General features: G+C 55.9%; 1 protein-coding gene across 1 annotated transcript in view; it reads left to right on the plus strand.

Moving 5' to 3' along the window:
* The window catches only part of RBM19 (RNA binding motif protein 19), a gene marked incomplete in the record, with an annotated part of 174,920 nt that overhangs the window by 45,556 nt on the left and 117,984 nt on the right, over nt 1–11,380 (plus strand). The window contains 2 exon segments of the mRNA XM_027773124.1: nt 349–404; nt 4,961–5,077. Coding sequence (XP_027628925.1) covers nt 349–404; nt 4,961–5,077 — 173 coding nt within the window.

An 11,380-nucleotide genomic window follows, 5' to 3' on the forward strand; every position in this document is an offset into this window, starting at 1 on the left:
AAGAGCGTCTAGACTCAAGCAGGCTCCATCTGCATGCCAGACTTAAGGGGCTGACTTGGCCCGAAGATGCTCTAGGCAGTGGGGCCAGCAGGTGGCAGAGTGGTTATGACGTTGGACTTCCTTGTAGCCAACTGTTGTTCGAGTCTTGGGCCCGGTGTCTTGAAAATCCCACCGGGTGCGTGTCTCTGACTATGGAATGCTGCCCATGCTCAGCCCGGAGTGCAGGATTTCAGGGAGCAGCCACTCAGCCTGGGGAGTGGTCAGTCACGCCCGTGAACCGGGGGCACCACTCTGGGGAAGGGCGGGAATAGAGGACGGAGGGATGAGCCATGTCGTCTTCTCTCTCAGGGTCACGTCGTGGACGGCCACAAGCTAGAAGTGAGGATCTCAGAACGAGCCACCAAGTAAGTCCGCGGCGTCCCCCTCTGTCCTCTGACACGACCCAGTGCCCCGTGTCCTTTATGCTGGCCACCCGGGAAGGTGCCTCACACCCTCCTGCACCCCTTCCGCCTGACCTTCCTCGCCAGCGAGGACTCTTCTGTACTCAGGTAGCGTGGCGTTTGCCAGGTTCAGCATGTCCGCGATGACTGGGGTGGCACCTGTCCTCGGAGCGCGCATTTAATACTAGAAGGAACAAGTGCGGGGACAGCAGCAGCCCTCTCGAGGTGGGGTGTCAATAGCCCAGGAAGAGTTGCCAACTGCTGGTTCTAAGGATGGACCAGGAAACGCTGTCAAACCGAGGCGTCTCACTCAGCGAGGCTCACTTTCTCAGAGCCGTAACACTGCCCAGAGATGGCCCCTGGTTAATGTGAAAGAGAGTTGGAGGTGTCAGGTGGGGACGGCCCAGCCGCCCGATGACCAGTATCCACCAGTAGTGGGGAGGATGTTTTAGAATTTCAGCTTTGTCCCTCCATCTCATCTGCTTGTATATCTAAATAAACACTCAAGGGGCCAGCAGGAGGTATAGTGGTTAAAGGGGTTGACTCCCAGGACCAGAAGTGGGCGTAATGGCTACATCACTGGACTCCCATGTATTCAATTGTGGTTTGAATCCCGGACCCGGTGACATAAACTCACGCCGGGTGCGTGTGCATGTGTGCCCAAGATCCCGAGAGGAGAACGGAGGAGAAGGGATTGTGGCGTGGCCACCCCCCCCCACCGGAGGGTGATTTCTCACTTTCTGTCTCTCTCTCTCTCTCTCTGTCTTTCTGACGAGCACATGCACCTTATACCAAAAACCTAAAAAAAAATAAATAAATAAAAGTGTTTGACTCCCATACGACTGACTCCAGTTCAAGTCCTGGACATGGCAGCTTAAAAACCACGCCGGGCATGTGTGCATGTGTGCCCAAAATCCCAGGAGGAGAATGGAGAAGAGGCTGCAGAGGGGCCATCCCTCTTGGGGGTGATTTCTCACTTTCCCTCTCAGTCTCTCTGTCTCTGTGAAAAGCATACATACTCTATGGCAAAAATCTTTAAAAAAAATAAGCAGTCAGGGAAGCAGCAGTTAGCGTAATGGCTATGTCACTGGACTCCCACATAGTCGATCATGGTTCGCATCCCGGACCCGGTGGCTTAAAACTCACACCAGGCGCGTGTGTGTGCGTGCCCAAGATCCCGAGAGGAGAATGGAGAAGGGATTGCGGCGTGACCATCCCCTCTGGGGGATGATTTCTCACTTTCTGTCTGGCGAGCGCACGTGCCCTATAGCAAAAAAAAAAAAAAAAAATCTCTCCAATAAAAAAAAAAAAATTAAGCAGTCAGTATGCATTCAGCAGGGCCTGACATGTCACCTGTGCCCGGTGTAAGCCAGAATTGTCACTGTCATTGTCATCTACCTACTTCAGGTATAAAGCGCCCCCACCCCCTGGGCCTGCAAGTGGTGTAGTGGTGAAGGCCCTGGACTCCCACATGGGTGATCGTGGTTCAAGCCACAGAACCAGCAGCTTGCAACTTTTATCAGATGCATGTGTGTGCGCGCCCAAAATCCCACGAGGAGGATGGAGAAGGGATTGCAGCACGGCCATCCCCCGGAGGGTGATTTCTCACTTGCTCCCTCTCCATCTGTGTCCTTTTTTCTATAAGCACACATGCCCTGTAGCAAAAACCTCTCTAAACAAACAAAAATGACTCCGCCCCTTCTAATAGTCACAGGGCTGGCTTTAGGTATTTAGTAGTTTTCAAAAAGTTGCTTAATCAGCAGATCACCTGCCAGTGGAGTCACTTGAAGTGGCTGCCTTTTTTTTTTTTTCCCTCTTCTCTTTCTTTTTCCTTTCCTTTCTTTGTTTTTAAAGCTGCTTGCGAATCCTGCTCTGTCATCGTTCACCCATCAGGGCTGTGCTGTGTCGAGCGTCCCTTAGCGAGGAGAAGACTTGCTTCAGGGCCCTTGGAAGTTGGACGGGACTCCTGAGCTGGAGTTGCGTAGAACTCCAGAGCTCAAGCCCTAATCCGGGGGCCGTGTGTCCTTGGGCCAGCGACTAGGCCTGTCAGGTCATGCGGCGTGATGACCAGAGGTGTGTGTGAAGCATTTCTCACGTGCCTCACGCACACACGAGCAGTTAGCCGGCTGTGGTGGTCAGAGTCAGCCTGAAACACGCTCGTGCTTTGTAGCGGGTGTTCCTGTCCTTCCGTTACTCCACAGGACGTTAGGGGTTGGGCCCAACTGGCGTTGCCCTGTGGATCTGCTCTCCAGGGCAGCTCTGTTTTCCAGAACCTTCTACGGTGCTGGAAACAGCCTACACCTGTGCTCTGGCGTGGTGGCCGTCTGCCGTGTGGGTCTGTGGAGGCCTTGAGATGTGGCAAAGGGCTGTACGAGGGGTCCTCAGAAGGTTCTTGGGAAATGCACGTTATGAGAAAACCACGATTACAAAACATGTCTGCGTGAAAATAAACTCGTGTTTGAATTCTGTTGTTCCATGAGCCTGTCCAAGGCCCTGTGTGTGTGTGAGCCTATCGCTACGTGACCGAGCAGCCCAAATGTGATGGCTTGGGACAGTGAACATTTTCCAGGTCACAGCTTCTGTGGTCGGGGTGTCGGAGCAGCTCAGCGGCCCTCCACCTAGGGCCACTCGGGATGTCACCATGTCACCAGGGAGGCAGTTATCTGAAGTCTGACTGGGCTGATTGTTCTGCTGCCCGGGGGCTCTCTCACAGGCCTGTGGGCCAGAGGCCTCCATTTCTCACCTCTAGGCCTCCCAGACTTCGCTTGAGTTTCCTAGGGCATGGTGGCGGGTTCATGACTCCTCTCCTGAGTAACACGCCATCCCTTTGGCTCTACCCGATGGGTCACACAGACCGACCCTGACAGTGTGTGGAGGGGGTTGCACAGGGACGTAGAGACCATGAGACGGGGTCCTTGGGGACTGTCTCTGAGGCCCACTACCAAGCAACTGAGAAAGAGGATTTTTAATTTTAAGTAATTTTTTAAAAGAGGTTTTTGCCTTTTGTCCTCAGGGGGTGGGAGGTGGATCGGGGGACAGTGAGAAGGAAAATGAGAAGTCACCCCCCCAGGGGGGTTGGCCACACTGTAATCTCTTCTCCATCTTCCTCCTGGGATCTTGGACACGCAGATGTATGTGCCCAGCGTGAGTTTCAAGCCACCAGGTCTGGGACTTGAACTGCAGTCGGCCATGTGGGAGTCCAGTGGTAACCACTATGCCACCTGCTGGTCCCAGTTTTGTGTTATTTTAATTTATTTCACTAGCCATGTACCTGGTAACTACTGTTGTGGACAGTATAGCCTAAGAATGATGAGAAACCCTGACTATGTCTTGGGGCCACCAGGTGGCGTGATGGTTAAGGGCACTGGACTCCCACATGGCCGACCACAGTTCGAGTTCTGGACCTGGAGCTTGCTTTCTCACCTCCCTTCTCTCCCTGTCTCTGCTCAAGTTAAATAATAATAATAATAAAATGAACGAAATAATTATAGAAAACATTAACTATGTCTTAAATGAGGGGACTTCAGAAAGTTTACGGAGAATGTGCATTATAAGAAAACCACGCTGGATTTCAAAGCAGATTGTACCAAAACAATCTCATACACTAATCCCATTTTTCCACCGAGGAAGTCCCCGCATACACTGGACAGTGATGCTTGCTGGGGAGAGAAATAAAGCCGACCCAGTGTGTGTGCGTCGGGGTCTGTTTTAGCAGAGAGAGTTAGGGAAGGCCCCCGAGGAGGTGGTGTGGATGGGCATGAAGGAAGCCGGTCACAGCCAACCCCACTGTCACGAGAGCTGCCGTTTGCTGAGTGTTCACCTCGTGTTGGTTCCAGCGCGAGGGCCTCTCACCAAGTCCTCACGGTCTCACGAGGTTGGCACCCTTATTCTCATTTTGCATTTGAGGAGCCGAGAGGCCCAGTACTTGCCCCAAACCACGCAGATTGGAAGTGACCAGCCTGGCATTTAAAGCTCGTTAGCTCACGACCTGGTGGAGGAAGGTTGCCCTGGGAAAACAGGAGCTTCGGGGGTGGCCGTGAGCCCCAGGCTGTGGCCGCCTCTCTCACCACCAGGCCCACCTCCGTGGTTCGGCCCCTGCGTGGTCCTCTGCCGGGTAGTGGTGACGTGTCTCTCATGAGACATTTAGCGAGCAGCTGGGGTGTTTCTGTGTACCGGGAGAGACAGGGACAGCGGAGATTGGGTTTGGTGAGGGAGCAGCTGCACCCTGTCAGGGTTCCTTCCAGAAGCCCGTGGTGTCCCTGAACGCTTGCTGTCAGAGGGAGGGCAGCCACGATCCAAGGAGGATGACAGCCGGACACCTCCCGCTGCTCTGGGGGAACATGCTTACAGCGCGGTCGCCCTGGGAGACCACCTGCCTCCCTTCCGTCTCGGGGAAACACGCACCTCGATTCCCTCACCCAGATGCGAGCACTGGGCTGAACGGGGAGGCTGTGGGGGTCAGTGTAGGGCGGAAGCTGCTGACACCCATGTAACCAGAACCCCTCCCCTCTGCCTTGCAGGCCGGCCATAACATCCGCTCGGAAGAAACAAGTTTCGCGAAAGCAGACAACCTCCAAGATCCTGGTGCGGAACATCCCCTTCCAGGCCGACAGCCGGGAGATCCGCGAGCTCTTCAGGTGAGATGTGCGTTCGGGCCCAGCGACCGGAGCGTGGCTGGGGAGCCTGCCGGAGTTGGGCAGGGCGGCCTCGGGCCGTGCAGTGGTCTTTCAGAGGTCAGCTTTTAGCCGCTGTTGATTAATCTGTCTTAGTCTCAGATGCTGCTCCCCGGAGCGTTGTCCAGAAAAAGAGCTGAAACAGAGCCAGCTGTGGCGTGGAGGTTAGGGAGGCTGGATCCCTCTCAGCCAAGTGTGCGGTTTGAGCTCTGGGCCCGGCAGCTTGAGAAATATGCCGGGTGCCTGTGTGTGCGTGCCTTAATCCCAAGGGGAGGGAGGCATGGAGGAGAAGGGAATGAGGCTCGCCCACACTCCATGAGGGGTACTTTCACCCCTCCACCCCCTCTTTTCCCAGCTAGCGAATGTGCCCACTGGCAGTTTGTTGTTTTAAATGCTGAGTCAGGAACCAGCAGGTGGCATAGTGGTTACGTCGCTGGATTCCCACGTAGCCAACTGTGGTTTGAGTCTCGGACTCGGCAGCTTGAAACTCACACCAGGCACATGTACCTGTGTGCATGCCTCCCCCCCCCCCCACTGGCAGTTTGTTGTTTTAAATGCTGAGTCAGGAACCAGCAGGTGGCATAGTGGTTACGTCGCTGGATTCCCACGTAGCCAACTGTGGTTTGAGTCTCGGACTCGGCAGCTTGAAACTCACACCAGGCACATGTACGTGTGTGCATGCTCCCCACCCCCACCCCCCCAAAAAAAAATGCTGAAACAGAAGAAAGGGCAAAAGAGGGGGTCTGACTTCTGTCTCCGTCCATCTTTGGCCAGGAGGGGCAGGAGCCCCAGGCGCTAAAACCAAGCTCTGCCTGTGGTCTGCGTTAAATTCCCTCCAACTCACCCTCTGGTTTCCGCCCGCGGTCTTCGCCCTCAGGGGTGTGCTAGCATCAGCAGGCCACCCTCACCAGCCTTTGCTCAGACTTCACCCCAGAGGGGAGGAGTCCGCCGGTCAGGGAGTGGGAGGGGACGGGGCAGGAGTAGACATTGGCATTTTGACTCAAGTTCCCCAGGAGATCCTAGACTCCAGCCAGGGTTGGGGACCACTCTCTGTGGGAAGCCCCTTTAGAAAGGAAGGTGAAGATTCCATAAACCGAATACGGCTCTCGGCACCAACGTGCACAGGGGCCAGGACCCAGCTCTCACCGGCCAGGCAGGAGGGCCTCAGCTCTCCCACTCCGACAGGGGCCGGTTCAGTAAGACCAGTTCTCCCGGTGGCTCGAAAGAGAAACCAGCACTCTGGATTCTCAGGGGGAAGTCGTCAGCAATTAATTCACTCTTTATAAACAAACGCTGCGCAGGGACAAAGCCTGCCCTGCCCCGGGCCACTGGCGTGCAATCCCCGAGCCAGCGCGTTACAATATTTGGTTTCTCAGATTAGTGAGGTCTCACCCAGCACCAGGCCCTGAATAAAAGAAACATTTCTGTAAGAGAGAAAAATGCTCAAAGCTCAGACACGCCTAAGGCATGTGCTTGGTGGTACAGGGAGGCCGTCCAGCCCTGAAAACGTATTAGTAGTGAAGTCGGGCCCAGCCAGGCAGACCATCCAGGTGCTCCTGGGACCTCAGGGTGCAGGGACCCACCATGCCAGGGCCTGCATGTGGGTGTGCACTTAGGGTGCTGCGTGGTAGGCCTCGTTTATGGAACCCGTGTTCCTTGAGTTCTGGCGTGAAGCTGAGCAGAGGGAAACCCCTGCGAGTCACCGGCCAGCATTTTCCAAGGTACCCTTTGGATACAAAGTGAGTTCTGTGTTTAGAAATGAGCAAGAATTGTCTTTGCAGGAAACCTACCCCGTTCGCCCTACCCCACTCTGGTTTCAGGATCGGGAGGCTGTGTGGGAAATGCACTTCAAACCCCTGCCTTTTTGTCCGCCGCCCACAACCACTCGCTGGTGAGCAGGTCGTCAGCAGCCGTGGTTAGGCAGGAGCCGAGGTACATGCACCCCTGCTGCCGTCTGCAGGGTGGCGGGGTCCCGGCCGCGATTTCCAATTCTCCTGCGTGGTAGGAACAGCCTGGAGAGATGGGGGGTCAGCACCTGGGGCGGGGGGGTGTCTTCCGCTTCCCCACACCGGGTAGATTAGTCCAGAGGGGGCATCGTGTTACTTGGGAAGCACACATCATAGCCTCCCGCGTGTGAATGCTTGTTTCAAGTCGCTTCCGCTTTTTAAAAAGAGTCCAATTTAAGAAGTGCCAGATCAGAACGGGCTCGCGAGGACAGCGCGCGTCGATCAGGAGGTCACATCCCGCGGAGTGACAGTCCCGCCCGGTCCCGCGGTGTGTTTTGGATGACACTTATCCGAGGAAACAAAAGACCACGAGGGAAGGGAAAGCGCTTTGTTTGATCTGGCGTATTATATTTATTTTTAGAAGACAGGGAATTAGTGTCCGCGGAACATAATTACCGGTGGTGTCTCTTCTCCCCGCCATTGTTCTGACGGTTTTCGTAAACCCTGCAACCCTGCCCGGAGGACTCTCGCTGCTTTTGTTGTTCACAGCGGTTGGCAGTTCCGAAGGGCGGACAGCAGGGGTCGCTGGGAGCCTTCTCGGGGACACGGAGTTTGTCCAGGGAAGCACCAGCCGGGTTTCAGACAAAGCCACCGGCCCGCAAAGGTCATTCTCCAGAGGAAGATTTGGGGTGTCAGGGACCAGTCTGGGTCTTGCTGGCTCGCTGGCCCTATCAGGGGTAGTAGGAATCACAAATCCCTTGATGTCGTGCCCTGGGCTTGGGTCTGCGCTGCCTGCCTTCTGGCAGTGTCGTCTCAAAGCCACAGGGAGCCCTGCGGGGGAAGGACGCTGTTTTCTCTGACTCCCGGAAGGAAGCAGCAGACTTGGGGAGGCTGACGGACGTGTCCTCCCCAGGGCCACATGGACAAGCTGGCCTTTGGATTTCAGTCCCTGTGACCCAGAGCCCTGCCTCAGGACCGCGCTTCTCTGCTTCCTCTGATGTAGTCATCGGGTCTGGAAGGGGCTGTCATCCCCGGTCAGTTCATGAGACCACGGTCCCACAGTGAGTGTGTCGTTTGCACCGGGCACACAGCCTTCTCCAGAGAGAGCCCAGCCCCTCTCAAGGGTCTGCCTGGGGAGGGCCGGGGAGGAAGCCAATAGTGGAAGCTGGGGGGCAGGTGTACAGGCAAGGGCGAGGGGGCAGAGAGAAGGCCAGGTGCCTTAGGTGCCCAGAGGGCACAGCCACTCACGCTCCCGCTGCCCCCCTGGGCTCTGTGTGGGAGAGGGTGTGGGCATGGCAGCTGCCCAACCTGAGACAGCATGCCCGGGCCCTTCCCAGACACCAGTAACTGTCCCCTCAGGCCTCACTGCACCAGCCCAACCCTCGCAGCGACCCAACAGGTGTCAGGAGGCACCACAGATGGGGCCAGCAGGTGGCATAGTGGTTAAGGCACTGGACTCGCACATGGACGACTGTGGTTCAAGTCCCAGACCTGGCAGCTTGAAAATCATACCGGGTGCCTGTGCGTGCGTGCCCAAAATCTCAAAAGCAGAATGGAGGAGGAGGGATTGCAGCGTGGCCATCCTCCCCAGGAGGAGATTTCTCACTTTCCCTCTCTCTCTCTTGCAAGTGCACATGCTCTGTAGCAAAAACCTAAAACAAAAGAGACAGACACCGAGGGTCCACGCTCCCACAGAACCATCCTCTGGAACAACTCAAAGACCAGTCTTGAAAACCTCAGAGAGGTGACCAGCAGCTGGCGTAATGGCTATGTCGCTGGACTCCCACGTAGTCGACCGCGGTTCGAGTCCTGGACCCGGTGGCTTAAAACTCACACCGGGCGCATGTGCGTGCGTGCCCAAATCCCGAGAGAATAGAGAAGGGAATGCAGCATGGCCATCCCCTGTAGGGGGTGATTTCTCACTTTCTGTCTCTCTGGCAAGCAGCACACATGCCCTATAACAAAAACCTCTCCAACAACAACAAAAAAAAGAAGCTCAGGGAGTAGGACTGGTCCACATGAAAGGAACCGTATACCACACGGCTGACTGGATCGAATCCCAGCTCAGCAGCTGGAAGAACACACTGGTTACGTGTTTGTGCCCAAATCCTGACAGGGTGGTAGAATGGAGGAGAAGGAGTGGTGGCAAGACCGCGCCCCATTGGGGGTTGCTCTCTCTCCTTTTCTCTGGAGAGTTCATGTGCCCGTGACAGTTACCAAAAAAAGGAAGGAAGGAAAAAAAAAGGAAAGAAAAGGGAAGGAAGAAAAGACAAGAACAAAAGATTCAAGCAGACCCAGCGGTGCGTTGGGAGGCACTGGGTCCCGCCCTGCCCTGCTGTGTGTTCTCTGGGCCTCAGCTCGCCCTGGTGTAGGACAGTAGGGATGCTCAGCATGACCCGCCCCATGGCCTGCGGGCCGATGCGCTTCCGGGCACCTCAGCCCCGTGGAACGCCGCTCGTTCGTGCATCCCAGTGAAGACAGCAGCTCTGGGGCCCGAGTCCACTCCCACCCCCTGCGCCTTGCCCCAACGTCAGGGCTGTCTGGCAGGGCCAGGGGACATGATGGGAGAGTTGCTTTCTCTTTTCACTCCAGTTGGTTTTGGTGGGTTTTTTGTGGATTTTTTTCTGTGGCTTTCTTCCCCAGAGGTGCGAACCCCCTGCTGGAGTGTGAATGAGCCAGCTCACAACAGGTGTCTGGAGGCCATAACTGCTGGGCTTGTGGCTCCTGTCCCCTCCACACCTCTTGCACCTGCTCCGTGGTCAGAGTCTGTCCCCGCCGTTCTTGTCCTCCTGGCCTCCTCATTTCCTCTCGCAGTGGCCGTGACCATGGAGGGAGGGCTGAGACGGCTTACTCACACACACTCCATGCCCTCCCCCTTCTCCTCCTCACCCAAGCCTGGGGTCACTGCCCAATTCACCCCTGATTGTCAGGGGGTGCTTTTTCAGGAGCTGCGTGCCCCTTCGTCTGCAGAGACTCCAGGCAGGATGAGGAGGACGCCCTGCTCTCCAGACTCTCCGGGACAGAGTTCTGGCAGACCCGAGCCAGCCGGGGTGATCAGCCAGGACCACCTGGGCGGGTGTGCGAGGGCGGGGACGCTTGGCCAGGTTCTTAGACGGGGCGGGTGAGGAGAGCGAGGCTGTCCCAGTCTTCCTCCCCTGCTCTGCCCTCCAGGTGATGGGGGGAATAAAAAGGCCATTCTATAACATGGTGACCTGAGGCTGCCAGCGATGGGAACGAGAGCGTGCTGCCTCCAAGAGCCGCCTCAACAGAACGCCACACAACGGGGGTCTCGACACAGTGGACCTTGAGTCCAGCAGATGGAGTAGCCATTACGTATCTGGACCCCCACATAGCCAACCGTGGGTCAAGTCCCGGACCCGGAGGCTTGAAAAATCATGCCAGGCATGTCTGCATGCATGCCCAAGATCCCAGGAGGAGAATGGAGGAAAGGAGAAGGGATTAGGATATGTCCATCCCCGCAGGGGGTGATTTCTCACTTTCCCTCTCTCTGTCTCTCTCTCTTGGGCAAGCACATATGCCCCAAAGCAAAGACCTCTTAAAAACAAGAAAGAAGAAAAAAAAAAAAAAAAAGAAACAACGGACCTCTATTGTCACACTTCTGGGGCCAGAGTCCAAACTCAGGGAATCCATAGGACGTGGTTCGTCTGGGAGCTCTGGGCCATCATCTGGCCTCGCCTCCCCCCGCTTCTGGTGGTTTCCGGCAATCCTTAGCTTGCAGCTGCCACAGCCCAGCCCAGCCTCTGCCTCTCCTGGGTTCTCCTCTGTGGGTCTTGTAAGGGTGTCGGCCCCATGCTATTCCCATGTGACCTCATTGTACCTCGATGACGTCTGCAAAGACGTTTCTATGTCCCCATCCTGCCTCTGCCTCCTCCCCGGACTGCAGGTACAGACCGCCTTGCCTGGCCTTTCAGCTGGGCCAGGATCGAACCCCGGTCTCCCATGTAGTCCCAGCCTGTGACCCACAGGGTCCCAGTACTGTGCCCGTGCGGCGAGGCTGGTCTTTCTCTTTTTAGCCAGTCTGGGTGTGGAGGGGCATCGTCGCATCATGGCTGAGTGTCTTTCTGTGTGTTCACGAGCCCTCTGCCTGTCCTCTTTCTTGGAATGCCTGTTCAAGTCTTTTGCCCATTTTTCAAATTTGGTCTGTCTACTTTTTTTTTTATCATTATTCAATTTTCTTACAAATTTTCCTGTTTTGTGCAGTTCATACATTTCTGACTCACGTGCTTAGGGGGATATGTAATTGCCCCCTCTCTCTCTCTCTCTCTCTCTCTCTCTCTCTCTTTCTCCCTCTTCCTCTCTC

The sequence above is a fragment of the Tupaia chinensis genome, unplaced genomic scaffold (genome assembly GCF_000334495.1).
Source record: "Tupaia chinensis unplaced genomic scaffold, TupChi_1.0 Scaffold000323_1, whole genome shotgun sequence".
NCBI classification, from domain to species: Eukaryota; Metazoa; Chordata; class Mammalia; order Scandentia; family Tupaiidae; genus Tupaia; species Tupaia belangeri.